The sequence below is a fragment of the Cnephaeus nilssonii genome, assembly GCF_951640355.1.
Source record: "Cnephaeus nilssonii genome assembly, chromosome: 9".
Classification (NCBI taxonomy): domain Eukaryota; kingdom Metazoa; phylum Chordata; class Mammalia; order Chiroptera; family Vespertilionidae; genus Cnephaeus; species Cnephaeus nilssonii.
Window position 1 is genome coordinate 40,448,818 of NC_137080.1, and position 23,832 is coordinate 40,472,649.

General features: G+C 45.5%; 1 protein-coding gene across 1 annotated transcript in view; it reads left to right on the forward strand.

Annotated features, from left to right (window-relative positions):
* The first annotated feature begins 2,339 nt into the window (after positions 1 to 2,339).
* The window catches only part of PREP (prolyl endopeptidase), a 111,767-nt gene continuing 90,274 nt past the window's right edge, over positions 2,340 to 23,832 (forward strand). The window contains exons 1-2 of the mRNA XM_079781420.1: positions 2,340 to 2,693; positions 8,532 to 8,606. Coding sequence (XP_079637546.1) covers positions 2,649 to 2,693; positions 8,532 to 8,606 — 120 coding nt within the window. The 5' untranslated portion in view covers positions 2,340 to 2,648. The remainder of the gene's footprint in view (positions 2,694 to 8,531; positions 8,607 to 23,832) is intronic.

Consider the following 23,832-nt stretch of genomic DNA (forward strand, 5'->3'; position numbering starts at 1 on the left):
TATTTTGATAGGGATTACATTGAATTTATAGATTGCTTTGGGTAGTATGAACATCTTAATGATGTTAATTTTTCCTATCCATGAGCATGGTATATGCTTCCATTTATTTGTATCTTCTTCAATTTCTTTCCTCAATGTCCTATAATTTTCTGAGTACAGGTCTTTTACTTCCTTGGTTACATTTATTCCCAAGTATTTTATTTTTTTAGATGCAATAATAAATGGTTTTTTTTCTTAATTTCTCTTTCTGTTAGTTCATTATAGCTATATAAAAATGCAACTGATTTCTGCATATCAATTTTGTATCCACTGCTTTACTGAATTCATTTGTCAGTTCTAATAGTTTTTTGGTAGCATCTTTAGGATTCTTTATACACAGTGTCATGTCAGCTGCAAATAATGGCAGTTTTACTTCTTCCTCTCCGATTTGAATCTTTTACTTCTTTTTCTTGTCTAATTACTGTGGTTAGGACTTCCAATAATATATTAAATGAAAGTGATCAAAGTGGCCATCCTTATCTTGTTCCTGATCTTAAGGAAAACACTTTTATCTTTTCCGAAGGAGTAAGATGTTTGCAGTTTGGCCTTTATTATGTTAAGGTATGTTCCCTCTATTTTTACTTTGCTGAGATTTTTAAATCATAAATAGATGCTAAATTTTGTCAAATGCTCTTTCTGCATCTATTGATATGATTTATGATTTTTATCCTTCACTTTGTTTATATGGCATATCACTAATATTGAACTAACCTTGCATTCCAGAAATAAATCCCCCTTGATCCTGGTGTATAATTTTTTAAAAATGTACTGCTGAGCCCTAGCGGGTTTGGCTCAGTGGTTAGAGCGTAGGTCTGTGGACCTAAGGGTCCTGGTTTTGATTCCGATCAAGGGCACATACCTCAGTTGCCGGCTTCTCTATGGCCCGGGCCCTGGTCAGGGCTTGTGCAGGTGGTAACCAATCCTCTGTTTCTCTCACATTGATATTTCTCTCTGTCTTTCCCTCTCTCTCTCTCTCAAAATCAATGGAAAAATATCCTCGGGTGAGGATTAAAAAAAGAAAAATGTATTGCTAAATTCAGTATGCTAATATTTTGTTGAGGATTTTTGCATCTGTGTTCATCAGGGATATTGGCCTGTAATTTTTTTTTCTAACGTCTTTGTCTGGTTTTGAAATCAGGGTAATGATGACCTCATAAAATGAGCTTTGGAGCATTCCTTTTTTTTTTTGAAATAGTTTGAGAAAGATAGATGTTAATTCTTCTTTAAGTGTTTGGTAAAATTTATCTGTGAAGTCATTCAGTCCAGACCTTTTCCTTGTTGGGAGATCTTTTATTCTATTTCAGTGGTAGAATTTTCTTGATTCAGTTGTGAATAAGTTATATGAGCCATTATAATTTTCTTTCCTGTTTTCTGTATAGTCTAGTGAGATTTTTATATCTAGGTTATGTGACCTTAATAAATGAATTGGGGGATAGTCCTCCTTTTTCTATACTCTAGACTACTTTGTATAAAATTGTGATTACTTTCTCTTTGGATGTTTGGTAGGCTGAAAATCATCTGGGTCTGGATTTTTTAAATTACTAATTCATTTACTAGTTATAGGTCAATTTTCTTTCCTTTTTCTTTTTATGTAGTGTTCAAAAGATAGTTTTCCAAGAATTTGACCATTATACTAAAATTTTTAAATTTATTAGCATACAATTGTTCCTATCATCTTTGCCTGCACCATCCATATAATTCTGTCTACTGTCCCATTCTGATTTTGCTCATTCTTTTCATTTTCTTTTTTTTTAAATTAATCTTAGTAGAGTTTTATGAATTTTATCAACCTTTTCAAATACCTAAATTTTGGTCATCAAGATCCATTATCCCTTCCCTTCCAAGTCCAGAGTCAGAAAAGGCAATGGGAATTAGGTCACCTCAAGCCTCCTGCTCTCCAGGCTAGGGAGAGGCAAGGTCCCTACGGCCCCTAAGGAGCCCCAAACCTGGAAGATGGGGGAATGGGTTAATAAGCAACCCCTGCCGTTCACTCTCTCAGCCCCCCCACCCAGAGCGGGGCCCAGGGGGCTGGAAGCCGAGGGACTTCCTTCCGGGAGGGCGGGAGGAGGCGGGCTGGCCCCAGCAGGGGTGGTGGGACCTGGACCCCGGTGCGGCGGACCGGGCTGCCGTGTCGGGCGCGTCCCGGGGCGGCGTGGGTCCAACTCCAGCGTGTGCCGTGTGCAGTGGCCCGGGCTGGTGTGCGGGGCGCGTCCCTGGGCGGCACGTGCCTGGCGCGGTGGCCCGAGGCAGCGGTCCGGCGTGGGCGCGGCACGTCCCCGGCTCGGCGGTCCCCGTGCTCGGGCGGCGCGAGCGCGCCCGGCGCTCCGGCAGAGGGAGCTGTGCGCCCGGCCCGGCGCACGCACGGCGCCGCCCGCTCCCTCTTGCCGCCGCCGCTGGGCCCGCCCGCCGGGGAGGGGCTCCCGGCCACGGCGACAGCTGCTTCCTGCTTCCCGCACGCCTTCGCCGCCGCGCCGCCGTGGCCGAGAGCTCCTCGCGTGCCGCCGCCCGCTCAGCGCCTGCCCGCGCCCCAGCCTCGCCCCGCGGCAGCCCCGCTCGCCCGCGTCCGCTCCCGGAGCCCGCGCCCCACGCTGCCCCTGCTCGCCCCGGCCATGCTGTCCTTCCAGTACCCCGACGTGTACCGCGACGAGACCGCCGTGAGTACCAACTGCCCGCGCCCCTCGGCTTCCCCGCCGAGCGTGCGGCGCCGGCCGCAGCCCGCAGCTCCCGGCCCCGCAGCCAGTCGCCCCCCGCCCCCCGCGTCCCTCCCCTCCCCCTCGGCCTTTGTTTGCGAGAAACGGGCCGGGGGCGCGGGCTCCTCCCAAGCCGCGGAGCCCCGGGGGGGGGGGTGGGCACTCTCCGCCCGCTGGCGGCGCAGCCTGGGATGGGCCGCTGCTGGGAGATTTCCTGAAATCAATGGGGTCAAGGGCAGATGCCCAGGGAGGAGGTATCACTGCTTTTGGACTCGAGAAGCTCTTGCGTAAATATGGTGGTCGGAGAAGGAGTGTGAGTGTGTAGATGATGTAGAATTTAAACACAAAGCAAACTTTCTAAACTTCCAAATTAAGAATTCTTAAGAGTTGAAGTTCATTCATTCGGTTTTACAACGTGTCCTGAGCGCTTACCCTGCCCCAGGCCGGCGGGGCGTTGGGGATGCAGAGACAGGACTGGGGAACGCGAGGTGTAGCAGTCAGTGCTGGTCCAAGTTTTCCTGAACTAGAAAAGGAGTTGATAGGGAGTGAGAGGAGGACTTAGAAGGGAGAGGGGATGGCCTTTTTTTCAGGGTGAGCTTAAGTTTTGCTTCGTGGAGGGGTTAGCCACCATTAACCTCAGCTGTAGATGAACTCAGGATGGCTGTTGAGATCCGGTGGGTGGAATTGGGTGGGCAAACAGCTCTTTAGGTGCGAGTAAACGCGAATTTGGCATCTTGAGAACTGTAGTGCATCCAAATGTTGTAGGCATGATTCTCTTAGGAATAGCCAGATTTCTCAGATTACTTAAAATAGAACCAGATTAAAACTATTTTTTTGGGTAATACAGTTCTATTTTCTTCTGCTTCCTTGGACCCCGTTTATGCCAGATTGTACGGTAAAGCACCTTTCACTTTAGGTTAAAGGGTACTGCGGCTTTAGCGTAAAGGACGTTGTTTTAAGTTAAGACTTCCCAGTGGCACTGATGCATTCATGGTTTCTTTGACCGGTGGCCATCTGGTAACCATGTTTTCTCCGTCTGTTCCACTGATGGCTTATTAAATTTGCTCCAACAACCCAAGCAGCCCTATTCCTGTGGTTCAAAAGGTTGTTTCCTTTGTGTTTGGGAGTCAGGTGATCCTGCTGGGATGGGAAGAGGACAGAGCAAGTGGGAAGACCTGGGTGCTGGCTCTGGCTTTGTCGCTCACTAGCACAGCGGTTCTCAGCCTTCCTAAAGCCGCGACCCTTGAATACAGTTCCTCATGTTGTGGTGACCCCCAACCATAAAATTATTTTCGGTGCTACTTCATAACTGTAATTTTGCTACTGTTATGAATCGTAATGTAAATATCTGTGTTTTCCGATGGTCTTAGGCCCTACAGCAGCGGTTCTCAACCTGTGGGTCGCGACTAGTGACTAGCAGGGTGCCCTGTGGCAGGTCATTCACCTGTTACAGGTCTTCTTCCTCATAAGTGGGATATTTAGGGCTTGCTTGTTTCTACAGTAAAAATATCTTTCATTCATTCACATGACAGCCTACCCCTGCAGTGTGCTAGACTTTAGTAAGGGGAAGACATGGGAATATCTCAGTTCGGGTCTTGAGGATCTTTGCGTTTTCAGGACTGATAAAAATGTAAACAATTGCCCATTAAGTGGTTTTTAAGTGCCCTTTCAGATTTGTACTGGGTTTTTTTTGGGATGGAGGAGGGTTGCTGCTCACTTTATTTTTCCTTATTTGTGGTACCAGAATCCTACGGTTTATTTATTTATGTTTAATCGTTCTTGAAAGGGTTAAGTGAGGGTTTCATGAAGACACCAAGTAGATTATGAATAATTAATTCTAAAGAGTATATATACTGTACCATGGATTTTAATACTCTCCAGTTCCTTCTTTCCCAAGAACTCATAACCCTAAGCCTCATGGACAAGGGAAGGTGGCTGTGGTCCAGCCTGGGCCCCGCTCTGTGGGTCCCACAGTGTACTCACCCCAGCCCTGATAGTCTGCATGGGGTATCTTTCTCCTGTGACGAGAGCCCTGATTACTAAGCTCTAGGCTGGACGTAGCATTTCCCCAAGTTACAGCCTTGACTTCTAGGATGGGTTTATGTCTGTCCAGCAGGTACTAGGGATTGCTGTGGCTCTCTGTCTCTCTCACCTGAACATCTTTCAGCCACATACGGGGCAGTCTCCTGCTGCACTGTGGGGTTGGAGTGTGCAGTCCTTTTTGGTGGATTTCTGCTCATGAGCAGAAATGTGGAAACCATGACGCTTCCTGGGTAATGCCATTGCCCAATCCGTGGTACAGGCTTGGTACAGGCGTTAGAAGGGTGTGTAGGGTGAGTGGGGAACACAGGAGGATGGGATTAATTTCTGTCAGGAGCAGAAGATAATATGTGGAAGTTGGCCAGTTGGATAAGGTAGAAAGTACATTCCTCGCCTTATGACTAAAATAAAGCCATAGTTCTGTGGGGCTGAATGGTCATGAAATTGCATGTTTGTAGGACGGCAGGAAGGCCATTGTGAACAGAGCATCCATGGATGGACAAGCTTGGATGGGGTTTGAGAAATAAGAGCGGGGCAGGTTTCATGGGCGCTGCCTGTTGTGTGTACAAGAGTCTACATTTTGTCCTGAAGGCAACAGGCACGTTGTTGAACCGTAAGAGTGAAATATTGAATAGCAACAGTGGCCTGTCTGGGCTCTTGTTTTCGAGCTCTTGGGGAGGTGAGGCATGATTTGCAGACTTAAATGAGGAATTAGATGCTGCATAACTTGAATTCAGGGGCTTCGGCTATGCGACCACCCTATTTAGGATATGGCATGGTGAAAGAAATAGGGGGAGGGGGCGCTTGGCTGCTTGGGATTGCCTTGGGGAGTTCTCATCCTGGTTGCTAATGTCCGCTCAATAACCGACCTCAGTCTGGTTTAGATGACAGCACTGGTTCTGAGTAGATGAGGCTGCTTCCTCGGTGGTAAACGCCGTTCAGGAGGCAGCGTGCTGTAGGACACACTGGGTTCTGAGTCAGGGTCCAGCTGTCCACCTGCCCGTTGGCACCTGACCTGGCTCATTGGCAAGAGGTTAAGTACACAGGCTTTGGGGTTGGCTCGGAGTGGGTCACAGTCCTACCTTACTGTATTTTCCGGCGTATAAGACGACTTTTTAACCCAGGAAAACCTTCTATACGCCCAATGGTTTTATACTCCGGAAAATACGGTATTAGCCACCTGAGCTTTATCAATTGCTGTCACTCTCTCCAGCTTCCGTTTCCTCACCTGGAAATGAGGGAAAATGTGTCCTCGCAGTGAGGACACATGAGGTAATGTGGCTGACGTCGATGGCACAGTGGTTAGCTCACAGGCGTCTCTGAGCAAACTGTGAATATGTGGCCTTTACTCTCACTAAGCTCTCTGAATAACATCCCATAATCTGTAAAACAGGAATATTTAAAACATTGGGCACAACAGTGTGGATATTCAGAAAAGGTTTATTGCTTTGGGCTCAGCACTTGGCAACACCTTCACTTAGTCATAAAACTATCACAGTCTCCAGTTAATCTTTTCCGCTTCCTTTTGAAAAGTTAAGTCTCTGGATGTGTCAGAGTTTTAGGAACACATTTCACGTGTCTGGTCAGTCCCCTCTGAGGAATATTTGGGGGAAAGCTGTTGGCAGGTTGTTTTTAGTCCCAGCTCTGGTTCTGAACTCAGTATGGCCCTGGGCGTGTTGCCCGACCTTGTTCCTGCCGTGCCTCGCTCCTAAAAATGTTGCATGGGAAGATCCTTTACCTGGTTTCTTATTGTCAGGAAAAGGAAGGTTGTTGTTTTAAGCATAATTTATAACTGCTTCAAGGTGTGTAAAATGTAAAAGACTTGAGGATGAGAAGATTAATAGCTTTCATTCAGTTGTGAGAGCTAAAATGTAGAGGCCTTAGGTAAGGATTGAAAATTGGTGTGTGTGTGTTTTTCCCCCGAAGGTTGGTAATTTTATGAGGACTCCTCAGGAGAGGTTTTAGCCTGGCTTTATGTCCCTTGCACTTGTCAGTCAAGGTTTGATGAGAGCAGGTCCCGGGTGTTCCACCTTAACTGCCCATCCTTCCAGGTGTGCCCCCCCTCCCAGTGGAGGAGGACAGGTGCCGACCCTTTGCATCCTGATGGCCTGGGCTTTTGTGCTCAGGGAGATTCTTCTCAATTGGCAGCAGCCGCACTGGAACTTGGACCCAAAGTAGAAACAGCAGGTTTTTCTCTTCCAGGAGAGTGTCTGCTTTCCTTAGGGCAGTGGTCGGCAAACTCATTAGTCAACAGAGCCAAATATCAACAGTACAACGATTGAAATTTCTTTTGAGAGCCAAAATTTTTAAACTTAAACTTCTTCTAACGCCCCTTCTTCAAAATAGGCTTGCCCAGGCCGTGGTATTTTGTGGAAGAGCCACACTCAAGGGGCCAAAGAGCCGCATGTGGCTTGCGAGCCGCGGTTTGCTGGCCACGGCCTTAGGGAATAGCCCCTACCATCTGGTGTGATAGAAGGGAGCAAGAAGACCGATTAAAAATTCATCTGAGATGGTGGGGGTCTTCCCGACAACCTTCTAGGACAGTGGTCAGCAAACCGCGGCTCGCGAGCCACATGCGGCTCTTTGGCCCCTTGAGTGTGGCTCTTCCACAAAATACCACGGGCGGGCGCGCACGTACAGTGCGATTGAAACTTCGTGGCCCGTGCGCAGAAGTCGGTTTTCGACCTGGGCGAGTCTATTTTGAAGAAGTGGCGTTAGAACACCCAAGGGGCCAAAGAGCCGCATGTGGCTCGCGAGCTGCGGTGTGCCGACCACTGTTCTAGGAGAAGCCTTCGCCGGAATGTTGGAGTTGTTCAGAGAGACTTGATTGGAAAGACGTTGTCAGTGGCATTTCGGTTATCTAGATTAATCCGGGTGGTCTGATGTGGGAGGTTTTGTAACGATGTTTGCCTTTGCAGAATGCCTTTAGGCATTATCACCTGAGGAGGGGTGACTCCAGGTGGCTGCTCTAGACCGGGACAGTCTCTGAGGCCAGACCCAGGAATCCGGGCTTCTCAGAGGCCCCCCCCTCCCCTGGCAGTTCTGAGGGTCCGCCCCCAGGGGAGCTCCCAAAGGCTGCCCCTCGGCCAGGCCCTGCTTACACTAAGCAGTTTTATTTCTATCAGGGTAGCTGTGCCTCCTTTTATAAACAGGGAAAGAAAGCATTTCATAACAACACACAAAAAGGGAAGGAAGGCTTCAGTTTGGGAGTGCTCCTTCATTGCATTTAAGGGAGCGTTTTCAATTAGAATCAGCTGATGTCAATTAGAGTCATTGTAACTACACATCAGTAAGTTTCTTGTTGGCAGTTTAGACAGCAAAGCAAACTGGTCGCATTACATGTTGTAGGGATATTTTCTAATCGTGAGCCAGCGTAGTGAGAACAGGGAAATAAGCACAGGGCCGTGCCCTCTGTCCTCCCGGCTGCCTTGTGTAATTCCGTGCTGTGCCCCTGGCAGCACGTGTCGGGTTTCTTCAGCACAGCAGCAGGCCTTGGCTTGGTGTACAGACAGAGCTGCTGCCTCTCCTGACCTTTCACCTCTCTTCCCTCTCCAGTAAAACATTCCTTTCATGAAGGGTGGCTTGACACCTTTGAGAAGCTGCCAACTCCGGTTCCTGTGGCAGTTTGAGCACACGCAGTTGCCAGTGAGCCAACCGGGTGTTTTTGTCTGTCCCTTTCCTCTCTCTCCATCACATTCAGAAAACACTAATTTAGTTGGGGATAGACATTAATTACCTACTAACACATTTTGTCTTTTGCAGGTACAGGATTATCATGGGCATAAAATTTCTGACCCTTACGCTTGGCTTGAAGACCCAGACAGTGAGCAGACAAAGGTAATCGGGGCTTCCAATGAGTTTCGACAAGCCTTAGTGGCTAGCACCAAACTGTCGACATTGGTAACCAGGGCTGTTCCTTCCTGCACTTTCTGCTGTGGTGTGGTGGGTGGGTGAATATACTTGTAAGTACTACCACTTTGTGTCAAATGATTCATGAGAAAAGTTGAAAGCACATTTAGCCCCAGAGAAGATCAAGTAACTGTTTTTGCATAATGTTTATGGTTTATAGTGACACTGATGAACCAACTATTTGAAATGTAAATACTAGAAAGAAAACTGATTTAAAAAAAAAAAAACTAGAGAAAAATAATGTGAAGAAAACAATTTCCTAACTCTGTGGTCGGCAAACTGCAAACTGCGGTTCGCGAGCCACATGCGGCTCTTTGGCCCCTTGAGTGTGGCTCTTCCACAAAATACCACGGCCTGGGCGAGTCTATTTTGAAGAAGTGGCGTTAGAAGAAGTTTAAGTTTAAAAAATTTGGCTCTCAAAAGAAATTTCAATCGTTGTACTGTTGATATTTGGCTCTGTTGACTAATGAGTTTGCTGACCACTGGCCTAACACATTTTCCCCCTAAAGAAAGAAAATCTTATAATTGAACAGTATCAGGTCTTGAAAACTAAGTGCTAATTTTAGATGACTTATTGATTTTAATGCAACAACAACAAAAAATGAATGAAATGATAAGTAAAATAGTAAATCTTGTATTTTATAGAAATAAGGGGTGAAGGAGAGAATTTTCTGCTCTGTCTAAAAACATAAAGCTTTCCTATTATTTTGGAGAAACACGTAGTATTTTGAGTTGAAGTCTCATTTCATTGAAAAGCTACCTCTAAGTGCTGCAGCCCTCAGGTAGTTTTTCTGCCTTGAAGTGCCCAGGACTTGGCCCTTGGGACGCCTCATTTACATATACTGTGTGTGGTTAAGTTCGCCTGGGTGAGGGAAGAGTGTTTCTCAGTCCACTTCAAGTTCTTTGACTCTTATTTATAACCGTATTTACATATTACTTAATACATAAGAATATATTTACAGTTTCTAATATGCTTACCATTCCAGAAGTTTACTTGAGCTTCTTTAGAATCCCAGAATATTTACCGATTTTTTTCAACAACAACGAAAAATGTTAAATGCACTCTGAAGTTTTGCAGACCAGCTTCCGAAAAGCCTACGTCTTCATACCCCCTGTATTTGTGGTCCCTTGATGCCATATATACCACTGTTCTCTGGAGAACTGAACTCAGACTTCCAAGGCAGTTCAGATTTGCCAGGAAAATACTCACTCCTGATGTGGCTCTGGCAATGGGATTGGGTTCCTCCCTTACACAGCTCCTGGTCTGCAGGGGGTGGGGGTGGGGGGCGGGCACGGCAGAAGAGCTTGACGGGTTGATGGGCAAAGGAGTGGGGTTAGCTGGGCGAGATAATCTGTGGAAGAGGAAAAGTAGAGGCAGGAAGAGGTTGCTCCTGCTCAAGTAAATCCCACGTCATCTCTTTCTTTTTCCTTCATTCCCATGTGCTCTCTCACCTGCCTTCTTTTTTGCCACCCTCACATATTCTTTCTGGCATTTCTCTTCTCCTGGTACAAATGGTGGCAAGAGACCACAAGATACTAGAGGAGCTACCAGTAAGACAGGACTGCAGAAACGACTGCATCTTCTTCCCTATCCCTCGTCCTTAAAGTAAGCATAGCACCGTTTTTGAGACTTTGCAATGGTTTTTACTTCTATCTACTAGAGGCCCGTTGCACGAAGATTCGTGCAATAGGCCTTCCTTCCCCTGGCTGCCAGCACCGGTTTTCCTCCGGCACCCGGGACCCAGGCCTTCACTCCGGCCTCAGTGGAGAAGCCAAACCTCAAGGCTTCTCCGCTCCTGCCACAGCGGGGCTTGGCTTCTCTGCTCTGGCCGCAGCAGAGAAGCCAAGCCTCTTCAGTCTTCAGTCATCTTCAGTCTTCACTTGGGCCGGAGCCTTCAGTCTTCGCTCTGCGCCTGCGTATGCAAATTAACCTGCCATCTTTGTTTGGGTTAATTTGCATACTCCTGATTGGCTGGTGGGTGTCACGGAGGTATGGTCAATTTGCATATTTCTCTTTTATTAGTGTAGATAATCCTCCTTCTCTCCCTTTCCTGGGTGAGTGTGGTATTTGGACTTTTTCCTTTTTCTTTCATAAAACATTGGGTTATAGAACTGGGTGGGTAGAGATTTCCAGATGAGAAACAGATGGGTATCTTGAGTAGCAGGCGAAGGCTCTACCTCGTCAGGGAAGGCTAGGAGGAGCAGGGAGCAGATGTGGGGCTGCCTCCTCACCTGGAACCTGCCACAGGCTGCCTTGATGGTCCAGCATTGGGCCAAGCTGGGACGGGTTGAGCCTGGGAATGGAGAATCACAGGCAGCGGCATAACCGGTGATGGATGGAGGGCACCCACAAAGGGAGCGACCCTCCTGTGCATCTCCTGGAAAGCCTTCCCCAAGGACTGTCTCTGTGATGAGGTCTCAAGTACAACCTGGATTTCTTCAGTCTTTGATGGTGATGGAGTCATTCAGCAATGTCAGAATAGCCCAGTTTTGGTTTATATGTTAATGAACACACACTTTGCTATTCCTTAATTAATAATGGCTGGTCCTGTGGTTAACAAGCCACTTATTAGTAGATGAGACCTAGGTAATTAGCGATTTTACAGTCAACCTTTGATGGAACTAATGAGTATACACTGTTATTTTCGCGGTGTATGTTTATCGGATGCTTACTGAGTGCCAGGCACTTCACTGGTAGCTTTGCCTGCTCTATCTCATTTCCTTCTCAAACTCTTAAAATAGATCTTTTTATTTTCCCCATCTTACAAATGAAGAAGTTGAGTTACTGAGTGGTATGGCCAAGGTCAGTCTGCTAGTAAGTGTAGAACTGGTATTGGAACCCAGGTAGCCCAGGTTGTTTTCAACTTTAGATTTAAGAAGAGGACTTGGGGTGTAATAGCTTTGGGAATACAAGCGGAAGGAGCATATTCATGCCTTGGGATGTGATAGGTCCTCCTGTTGGGCTCACCTGCCAGCCCGTTCCGGCAGCGAACCTCAGGTGTCAGAGGGCCGTGCAAGCTCATCTTTCCCTCGGTATCCTCCATGCACACCTTTCTCACTTCTCTGTAGACAGGTTTGTCATTCACAAAAGCTAGTATGTCATCTGGGATCTGATGAGTTGAGTTTGGGTCTCAGACTGAAAAGGTAGGGTATATTTTTCAAATGAGCAGAAGAGCAGCACGAACATTTTCTACTCATAGTTATTTGCGTGTACAAAAAAGTGCATTAGCCATATACCTTCGGGTAAAGAGGAGAATCTTCACATTGCTTCCAAAATAAAGAAAAGGCTACTTGTTATATTTATACTCTAGCCCTTTACACTAAGCCCTTTACATTAAGTTCTGAAATGCTATCAGTAGTTCTTTGATTTAATCCATAGTTAATACAGGTTATCCAATTCTGACAGTGCCTGGTATGTAAGGCTTTATCCTCTGAAAAGGAATAACAGAGCAGACTTGTAACTTAGAACATTCTCTAAATCGAGGGTGGGCGAGTTGAATCTGGATGAATCCTATCAAGCTTCCAAAGCCCATATAAGCATATTTTATAGCAAATGTTCCAGATTGTGGAAGATCCTACACAACTTAATTGATTCTTTGGAATAAATTCAACTTTGATATGAAAACTTAACAGAGATGCTTTGTAAAGAGGAAAGAGTAGACCCACGCTGCTCAGTAGATATAATTATAACGCCAGCCACATATAATTACAATTTTTCTTATAGCCACATTTTAAAAAGTAACAAGAAACAGGTGCAAATAATTGTAATATATTTATTTAACCTAGTACAGTTGGCCCTTGAACATTGCAGGAGTTAGTTGCGCCGACCCCTGAGCAGTTCAAAATCTATGAATAACTTTTGATCCTTGGGGGTTGGATCTACCCTCCCAAACTGCAGATTCCAAACTATGGATTGAAAATACTGTTTTCGGTCCTCGGTTGGTTGAATCTGAGAATGCAAAACCCATGATACAGAGGGTGACTGTATATTTACTGAAAAAAATTCACGTATAAATGGACCCATGCAGTTCAAATTTGTGTTGTTGAAGGGCCAGCTGCATACTCAAAATATTAACATCTTAACATGTAGTTAATATAAAGTACTAAGATATTTTACATTCCCCTTTTCAAACTAAATTTTGAAATCCGGTGTATGTTTTACACTCATACCACCTATCAATTCAGACCAGCCACAGGTGCTCAAGTAGCTACATGTGGCTGAAAAGAAATTTTAAAAAGAAATTAAAGAAAATCTAAAACTCTAACTTGGAATAATAGTGCTTTAACAAGATATCTCAATCAAAACAACAACCTAAACATTTGGCTTGACTTGTCTCTGTCACCACTATTTTTATGTTTGCAAAGCTTTGACCAGTGCAATAAAAAAAATGAACCAAAATATGGACAGCAAAAATAAAATGATCATTCATTGTAGATTATGTAATTGTGTATCTAGGCAACCCAAGATTTCCAACTTAAAATTTAGTAGAATTAATTAGTTCAATAGCGTGAATATGTACAAAGTAAATATAACATCAGTATCACTTACATACACTGTCAATAATGAAAAATTAGACCTTGTCTGATAGCAATAGCAAAAAGCAAATCCTAGGGAATGAAGAAGAGATTTCACGTCTACTGGGAGAGGACCGTCATATCTGCTCTATGGAGGTCTAGCAAAGGGCCAGTTGGGGGCGTTATTTATAGTGAAACATCGGAAATGATGTCCATTTCCAGCAATAGTGTAGTGTTTGAGCAGAAGATAGTGAATCTGCATGATGAAATCATATGTGCAGTTGTGAAAATGTTGGGCTATACAGATTGCTTACTGAGATGAAAAAGTGCTTCCGATAGAATATTAAGTGGGAGGAGGATACAAGATTGCAATGCTCCAAATGATTAGAACTTTAAAAACTGCCTTTGTAAAAACGATTCTAGGAGGATTTATGTGGAAATACAAACTTAAGAACAAAACTAAGATAAAGGGAACGCTCTGGTTTCAAAGCACTTTAGGTAGCTACTAACTATTACATATTCTTGAAGTGTCTGAGCTGTAGAGATTTCACTGGTGTGAAGTGGGAAGTTTCAGCATGAGGGGCCGGTGAGGGAGGTGTGCGGTCATTACAATGCCTTTCTGAAGACTGGATTGGCAGATCCAACAGGCAGTTAGCCATACTGCTCACTCAACAGGCATTTCCAGCGTGTCCTTTGCAGATCGTAGGAGGAAGTTTGTAGTGTCCTGTTGTACCCCAATATTTTGACACTGAGGTAATTTGAGCCTCCGTTCTACTAATAACAAGACTGCCCCATATGCGGGTGGTTGACTTCCTAATCTTTAACTTCCTATAATTTCCCTCTAGTTTCCTGTCTCAAACAAGTGAGTGAATTCCAAAGCCCACACTCAGCCTCAGCTCTTTTTTTCTTCCCTCAGTCGGTCTCCAGGCCCCTTCAGGTGTGCCCTGTTCAGGTCTTATTTCAGATCTTTCCCTGGGCCATCTCCCTCTTTCCCTCTGCCGGTCCACAAGCCACTCTGCATGCCCCTCCATGTAGCTGGAGCCCCCCTCTCTGTCACCACTCCCAGCAACATCTCCCGTCCATATAAGTCGTTCTCTTCATGATGAGCAGTGGCCCAGTGGCCAAACGCAGAGACTTTAAAATCGTCGTGTGATCTTCCCAGCGTAGATGATCACAGGGCCAGGGGACTCTCAGGCCTTTTGAGTTGCTTACTTTGCTTTCCTCATGGAGGCAGCAGTTCACTGACAGGTCGCAGAGAGCACTAAACGAGTATGTATTTTCCTGGCCCCTCTGCCCATGGCCATGCAGTCGGTCCACACTGCACCGCCATTTGCTGTCCTTCTTGCCAGTGATAAATTCTCTTGCTATCACTGGGCTTGGTTTTGCAGCCCCAAGGTCCACCTGGAAGCAACGTTCTTGCTACCTCTTGAGGAGTCTCTCCATCTTACTATTTTTTTTTGAAGTTTCAGTTTCATAGTTGAGTATTCCAGAATTTGTTACTGAGTTACTGAAGGGGAGATACCGAGAGAAGAATATATACGTTTCAGAGGATAACTGCCTTAATTGTAACTAATTGCTGAGTCTGATTTTCACAGAAACTGTCCTGGGGCTTTGATGCAGGAGGGAACCAACTGTAGAATATTAGCTGTATATATGGAATGACTAATTTTTTTTTTTCTCCCTGAGAACGGCCCTGGGAAAAGTGAGAGAAGCAACAGCTTCATTTCCTTTCTGGGTCATGAGAGAAGAACTGATTTAGGGAGTCAGCTAAAAACAAAACACTTGTTTTTGTTGATATTCATTCTTTCTAAACATGTGAAATTACTATTTGTTTCAGAGAGGATCAAGGAATACACAACATGGGTCTTCTTTCCTAGGACATTCTTGGCTCTCCCTTCCCAGATCCCATTTTAGCTGACTAGTTAGGGGTAGGGTAGTCCATGACACCTGATGAGGGGCTAGGGAGAGTAGAGAGGAGAAATCCTTGTCTTGCAGGGTAGGAAACCTGGAAATTTTACCTTTCTCTTCCCCTGTCCCCATGCTGTTTCCTTCCTTGGCAGGGAAGGTTTCAATCTTAAAGGACTTCTGATCATCTCGAGGATGTTTAGGTAGCCTCAGATTTCTGTATAGGTATTTAATGTCACCGTTTAGGGAGGTCAGCAGCTGTTTTTAGGTATCCTTCCTATTATGAAATTTTGGTTTTTTTGGTTGTTTCTTGCTTTTGTTTTCATTCTTTAAGGGCAACCCTAAAAGTGTGTAGTGTGAGGAGTTTCTGCTCGGTTCTGGCACCAGATTGGCCTTCCCTAGGGTGGAACAGAGCCAGCATGAGCGGAGCTAAGGGGAGTGAGGGGAGCAAGGATTCGTCTGTCCAGTTGCATTTACCCAGGGAGCCACTGTGCTGTCAGCTGTAGAACGAGCAGGAGAAAGCTTGTTCCCAGGACTCCCATTACCGTGAAGTTCTAGTTCAATGTCTCTAAGCAGATACAGCCTCGGGACTGAGGAATACATTCATTCAAAGCATAAAAGGCTGGTTTGGTGTATGATGTTCTCTGAAGACTTTAAGACAAACTGTGACTATCCATTTTGTGAATAGTTCCTTCATCCTGTGAGCTTCGCAGGCATTTGGGATGGCATTTCTGTTGGGAGGCAGGGTGAAGGCATAGAGTATTTTCCACGTGGGACCGGAAGTCAGAACACACAAATCGTAGCCCTTGGTCCTTCATGTTCTTGTTCAGTGAGCATAGTAAGCAACGATACCCGGATGCATTTCCTTCATCTGTAAAACGCATGTAATCATACTCAGTTCATCTAGCTCCAAGGTGTTAAGGACGCCCAACTGAGCAAAGACATATAAAGATTCCTGTGCTATACCCAGCGATGGTCTGTACAGACAAATAGTGCCGCTTGGGCACCCCTACTTACATGTATTGGGATATAGACCTCAGGCTCCAGTCCTCCAATTGCTCCGTGAGAATGTTGAACTTTAGAGACTTAATTTTCATCCATGAAACTTAAGCAGGATTTTCCTTTTGAATTCTAGGGTGTGTTTTTTGGTTTTTTTTACAGAAAGACTTACATTCTGAGTACTGGTTTATTTCTTTTTAATGGACCTATGCCTTCTGAGTGTCGTTTCGTTGTTCCCAGGCATGATGACTAAACTAGGCCAGGAGTACCTTAAAGCTGTGTGGTAGCGTTACTTTTAATTGCTGCCTTCTGAACCCCATTGGCAAGGCTGTGAGACGCCCATTAGTGTTTCATTAAGGACCTGGATCATCATCCCTTCTCTAGTGGAAGCGGGAAATGCTTTAGGTAAATATATTACCCCGTATTATTTCAGTCTTCAAGACATCTGAAGTCTTAAATGTCTCACCAGCTCCCATGGAAATATTTGGCCTTATTATAGTTTGTAAACAGATTTCTCATAAATCCACAGTTGAAATATGTGTTTAGGGAACAACTTATCTTTTGATCTGTGGATGAGATAATTGTCCAAAGTATGCGGGCGTCACTGGTACTGGGCCAGCTTTTTCTAAGCACTGCTTTCTTCTTCCTTTTTCTGTCTCCTCTTCTTGCCTTCTGCAACAGGGTTTCTGACGTAAGCAGTAGAAGCTGACTGTGGCCAAGTTAGACACATAGGCAGTTTACAACAAGCATAGGCAGCCAGCTCCAGGGACAGACTGAAGGGGCCAGGCGTGGAGCAGGCAGGAACCAGATCGTTTTAGCGCTGCAGGGCAGGAACTGCCACTTTTCACCCAGCACTGCGCCTGGCACGAGTGATCTCCAGTCATTCCACCCTCTGCCACTTGTTCACGTGACTGTGCCCCAGGGAGGGAGTTTGGATCTGGAGCTCCAGACCACTGCTCACTCCTTGGCTGTTCTGCCGGGAATAAGAAAAGATTTGGTAGAAGCCACAAGGACCCTCTTTGCGTTCTGTCCAGTAGGACAACTGCTGGAGTTACCATCCCGCTAAGTAGGGAGGACAACGGGGAAGGAGAGTGGATGCTGGCCGCCCCACATGCCACAGTCCACCCGCTTCCTTCTCTCTTCCTTCTCTGTGTGTGCTTGGTCCCTCCCTCTCTTCCCCTGCCCCAAGTTTAGCTGTGTGCCCACTGAGAATTCAGTTCAATGGGAGAGAGGGCAGAAAATAAGGGATACACTGTCATAGGCAAGACAGATGTGGCCGACGCCAACATGGAGTTCAATACTAGCCTAGGAGGACCAGATTGGAGATGAGGCAAGCCACTTAACCTTTGAGCAGCCAGAGGTCAGTGCCGAAAGGAGGCAGAGCCACGCCTTAGCTAGAAGCGAGGTATGTGGCCTTGTTTGCTCACCATCATTTTAGAAAAGCAGACCCTAAACCACCGATTTAATGCTAAAGTGCTGGTGTACATTTAGCATCGATACTTTCCCTGTAGGCAGCTGCTCAGCTTTGGTTTCAGTCACCTACCGTTTCTGAGAAATGCTGGTATCAGGTATGGTATCTTTGGGAAGAACTAATAATTAAAGAACTGAGATAACTCTGACTTCTCCCAGGCTCGCTCTTTCTGTTCTTCCTCTATACTTAGGTACCTGCAATCCACTCACCACCCCGTTCCGCCACGTCCAGGGGAGAAAGCACTTGGTCCTAGAAATCACCTGGCCACTGTTAAACGTTTCCCAGCTCTACTCCTGGAGCATCTAATTTCAGTAGGAATCTCTGTTTCCCAGGCACCTCACCAGGTAATTCTTAAGGTCCAGAAAGCTTGGGAAACCTGCCCTAGAGAATGCTTAGACCTGATTAGGGCCAGATAATAACACCTTTGATTATTACGAGGCCCACTTTCAAGGAGCTGGAGTTTTAGTAGACGCCTCACTGTTGTTTACAGCATCTTTATAAATGGCCGGGGGCGGGGGGGGGGGCGGGGGAGACATTGTTTGTGGCTCTTAATTTTTCTCCTTGGGGGAAACCAAGGCTTATGCCATAATAAAGGCACCCTGGACTCTTCTGTATAATATTGGTGCTCTGACTGTTGGAAACTAATAGCTTTTCTCATTAGCTTTAGCTATAGAAAGACAGGTTTGAGTCTTAGCTCTAGAATTTACTAGATGTGTGACTTGGTCATGGTGTTTAATCTCTCTAGGTTTCAGTTTTCTGATTTATAATTTGGAGAAAACTGTGTGTGATTGTGGTGAAAATTAAGTGATAGTGTTTTTGAATGATGCAGCTCAGTGGTAGATACAAGTAAGTGCTTACTAAATGCTTGCCGTTGCATTTATTATTGAACAGTTCAAATAGCGTGGACATTTTCTGTTGAATAATTGAGAGACCTCATCTGTTGAGCTATCTGAGGAAAATTCTTTTATTGCAATTTTGGGCTCTTTTTCCCAACTTTCTTTCATGGTTATTGCTCTGTTCAGATCTTCTTACTTTTTGGATCAATTTAGTCATTTGTATTTCCTAGAAAATGGTCTGTATCATTGGGATTTTAAAATTTACTAGCACAGGTTATGCTTTAATTATAAGAAACTTTACTCTCCCCGTCTGTAGTTATATTCTTTATTGCCTCTAATTTTGAGTTGCCCGTAACTTCTCTCCCCTTTTTTGATTAGTTTAGCTAGAGCTTTGATAGACTATGTGGAGTTTTTTCTTCCTTTTTAAAAAAGCAGCACTTATTTCTAGGACTTATAAGTTATGCTCCTTTACTTTTCTCATTCATTTTTTTTTCTTTTGTTGCTTTAAAATTGTTTTGTTTGAACGTTTACTTTAATGTCACTATTTCTCATTTACGGATAAAGCGCCTTTTTCGGTATTCCCCAGCCAACTTCTGGTCGATTCCACCTCTCCCAGCCTGCTCCTGTCCAGCCAGCCTCTCCTTGCTCAGCAGACTGCACGACTCCTACAGGAGCTGTATTAGGCAGGACTCGGTGAGCGGTGCCTGAACCCCGACCCAGCTCACACTAGCTCATATAAAAGCACTGTGAGTGGCTCACAAAATTGATGACCACGGTGTACGTGCCTTTGGGCACAGCCTGATCCAGGAGTGCACGTGGTATTTCTGGATACCTGTCTCTCTTTGTTTCTTAGGTCGTCTGCTTTTCTCTGATGGTTTTATTTTCTAGCATCCTCCTGAGTGGTGGGGAAAGATCCAGTCCTATGGCCCCAAACCTCATAAAGTGACTTAACTTCTATCTCCCAGTGTTTATCTGTGGCCCTGCAAAGCATCCTGGTTGCTTTGCCTGGGTTCACAACTACTTTATTGACTGCTGCCTATAGGGAAGAGTTGAGGAAAGACTCTGCTTATGAAAATGAACAGGGCTTACTTAGATAGAAGATGGAGAAAGAAGTTATCGCAGTGGTCTTTTCTTGTTTTTCTGTATATTCTCGTTCTCATTGGGATTCCCTCGTTGATATACAGGAATTACTTAGGATAGGATGCGTATGTGTTTAACTTCTTCATGATTGGGTTTTTAGTTAGGTTTGGATTTGGGTTTCTGGTCAGTAGTATAGACACTGAAGAACAGAGCTGGTGGGGGCTCAGGTTTCAGCTTAGAATGAGCTCCCTGCTAGTGACTAGATTTGAGAACAAGGCTGAATCTCAGGTCAAAATTTGGCGGACAGTAAGTAACTAGCCCCAGTGAGGGGACTGGTTTGCCCCGATGGGGACAGGCAAGAAGGTGGAAAGACACCTGGTCTGCTAAGCATGTGCAGTTGGAAGCTCTGGGAGCTTCCCTTACCTGAGAGCAGGTGTTCTCAGAAAGCAGACACTCTGGGGTTTTGAAGTTAAAAGACAAGCCAAATGAATTCCAGATTTCACAGATTGAATTCGGTACTTCTCCTCTTTGGAAATGAGTTGGGGATGTGTGTGTGGGCGGGGGGGGGGGGGGGGCGTGCGGGTGTGAGGCCAGGGAGAGAAAGGCACCTCACTTAGTTGAGGTTAATGGCATTGCAGTCACAGTGCTGCTTGGGCTTTAAGGATTCCTTTGTTGTGTGGTGGACTGCTGATTTTTTAAAATATTCAGTGAGAACGGGAAAATAAGGGGCACTCTTTTCTCTTTGAAGTAGTGAGTCCTCTTATTAGTCTTACTAAAAGCCCATTGCAGGAAGATTCCTGCAAGAATAGGGCTTCCTCGGGCCTATTCCTGCAAGAATAGGGCTTTCTGCGGCTGTCTCCGCCACTCCGCCTGCTTCCCTCCCTTCTCCGCCGCCCCGCTTGCTTTTCCGCAGCTTCGCTCCCTTCTGCAGCGCTTGGCTTCCTTCTAAGCTGTCTTCAGTCTTCATTCTGTGCCTGGATATGCAAATTAACCTCCGTCTTGGTTGGGTTAATTTGCATACTTACTCCTGATTGGCTGGTGGGCGTGGCTGGTGGGCATAGCGGAGGCACTGTCAAGTTGCATGTTTCTCTTTTATTAGATAGGATTAGATAGGATAACATGCATTATTCCATCTGTAGTCACAGTTTCTAGGCATGTTCCCTAAAGCCGCTGCCTCTGACTTTCTGTTTTCTGAGTGGCTGCTCGGTCCTCCTGGCCCTGGGTCCTGCAGCCTCAGGGGTGAGTTTTGCCACCTTTTGACTTTTTTTATGGGGTTATCCCTGCCCTTCCAGATCCTGCTAAACGTCCAGCAGAGGGGGTGCAAGTGTGCGTCCCCTCTGGCCACCTGGATGTGTGGGATTCTGGTGTTCTGCCAGGCCATGCTGTGACACCCACATTGCCTTTCTCAGAGCCCCCTGATAGTTGCTTAAACAGGTCATATCACACACACACACACACACACACATTTGTAATTTGCAGCAGTGGGATGTAGATAGCACTACCCTAGCTTTTATTGGTATTTGGAGGTGGATACTGGTACCCAAGTTGGTCTTCTGCCTGGAGCTCCCTCCCGGTCGTCCTGACATGGCCTCTACCCCAGTCCGCCCTGCCTTATCCTGGAAGTAGTGTCCCTTCATTTGTTCTCCTGTAGCACTTATTTTTATCCTTAATTCATCTTTGTAATTCCATGTTATATAGTCATGCTGGTGAGTGTGTGTGTATGTGTGTAATGAGTAACTATGCATCATTTGTATTACATATGTAAGAATTGTACTTGTAAAAGGACTCGAGGTATTTTGTGGATTGAAATACAGGACATGTGAGGACAATTTGAAAAAATTCTTCCTGAAGGCAGTTGGGGTAAAGGAATCTCCAGCTCCTACACCAAACGACCCTCTGCCGAGGCACTTTGCATTTTTTTTTCCTTTAATGGTAAGAATTAACTTATATGAGGTCCACCCTCTTAAAATTTTATGTGTACAATACAGTATCGTTAACCATAGGCACAATATTGTACAGCAGACCTCTGGAATTTATTCATCTTGCATAACGGAAACTTTGCTTTGAAGCTTTCTAATGATATCTGAACAGGATTTCTTTGTTTTGAGCAGCTTTTCTTAGGAAAATGTGTTCAGATTCATCCACAGCTATAGAATCTGAACTGTTGATCCTTTTAGAGGCTTTGCTGCAGGTGTCGTTAATGGGCTCTCAGGTTTCAGTTCTTTTGATAACATCATGAAGTATGACTTTGGATGCTGAAACAGCTGAGGAACGAAGAGGATTTTAGTTCTCCCTAATCTGCTTCTTTATCATCATGTAATTCCTCCAGGTTTCTTCCTTTAACCTTTCCCCAAAATTTGTTCTAATTTTTAGACCAAGAAACCAGACTGTTAAATCCATAAATGAGCAAGAAGGTGTTTTCCTGGTTAAAATGCCAGGAATTTTATTGGCATTCTGTGGAGCCCTAGATTTCACAAAGCCCCTTTACAGAAAGTTTCCCACCACCTTCAGGAAAAGGATTTGCCCGAGTTATAAAGATGTTTACTGTGAAAGAACTTCAGACGTGAAGGAATTTGAACACTGTTTGGTTTTGCGTCTAGGTATTTGACTTGGAAGGGTGCAGTCCTTAAATACTGCTCTATTTAAAGTAATTGCCTAACACTTGTGGGGCGGGGAGGTGGCAGATTTGGATGTAATAATCCTAGAGTTATGTAGGTATTTGGTCGCATTGTTATACCTGGCCTAACAGTTTTATGAACATTTTAAACGGGAAGAGCCATGTGTCTGCTTTCGCCTGTGATGGATTCTGTTGCAGCAGTTGTGATTGTGCCATGAGGCGTGTAAGAGAAGCAAAGCAGAATTGAGACACGATCAGAACACAATTCCACCTTTCCAAGGAGAACACCCGGGCAGTCTGTGACTCTGGGACGCACCATGGTCCGCCTAGAGCCAGGCTGTCCTGCAGCCAGGAGAAGGCCTAGATGCAGCCTCATCCAAACACAGATCAGAGGACGAGAAATGGAAGTTTGCAGGGCACCCTCCTCAGAGGGCGGGTCAGGCCCTTCTGGGAAATAGCTATCGAAACGACACATTACCGTGCACTGTGCCCATTTTCCCCATCTCACTCCCATTGTAATCGCCATTCCTGCTCCTTTTAGGGACCAGCCATGTGGCTTCTTCTCTCATGGAAGCTGGTCTTAGACTTGTCCCCCCTCCATTCACAATGCCAGGATTAGGGCTGAAGCACCCTAGGTTCTTACTAAGTCCTCATTGGTGGTCCAGCACCCCAAGGTGCCTGTCCTGCCCAGCCCAAGCGGGAGAAAATCAGAGGAGGCCCAGGCTGCCCCCCTGCTCCCCTGGGTGGGTCTGCTTCGTCTCCACGTCCCATATCAGACATGGCGTCAGCTCCAGTCACAATGTCTGGAATAAAGTAATTCAGAGCTATTGCTAACTCACTGCATGACCTTGATCGGCGACTGGCCACCTCCATTGCCATACCTGCCACGTAGGCCTGGCTTTCCTTCTCCTGTGAAGTCGGGTAATGCTCCTGCATGTGCTTAGTAATCTCCAAAATGCTGCCTCTTGAGTGGCTTTGCAACGATGTATCTATTTCGTAGCAAAAATCAGAAGCTACTTTCTAAGTGCTTAGTTATCAACAGGGTATGCTTGGCTACAAGTGATCGTTGTTGTAAAAAACTACTCTGGCAGGGTCCCCTGCCTTCCTGCAGGCCACCGCTTGCTCTGCATATAAACCATGTATTATAGATATTCAGTGCCACTCATTTTCCAATTTTAAAAAATATTAGTGAACTTGACAAGGTAGTAGGTCTTAGAAAGATAGTAAGTCAAAAACAAAATTGATAAAAACAGCGCCTAGGTATCCCTAACCTTATTTCTTTAACTCTGATGTTGTTTGGGACCCCAGCTGCTGACTAAGCAGCCCAGAGCCTCAGCACAGCGAGCGTGTGGTTTACTGGCCGTGTGTGATCCGAGCAGCCGCGTGGTGTGCTTGTTCAGAGCATGGATCCACAGGAGCCAGCTCGGCCATTGCCTAGCTGCATGATGCTGGGCAGCTTTTTAACCCCTCTGAGACTCAGTTTCCCTATCCACAGAGGTGGGCTAATTAAAGAACCTCCGATTATGAGTTCTAAATGAGTTAATTAATACTTCCTGGTACAAAGTTTGTGCCATGTAAATATTCGTTATTATTTATTGAGGGAAAATATGGTTTCACTGTTACATTTTTTAGTCTACACCCCCCCCCCCAGTTCTGTGTAACATTAAGGTATACAGCATAATGACTTGACTTACACATATATTGTGAAATGATTACCACATTGTTTTGTTA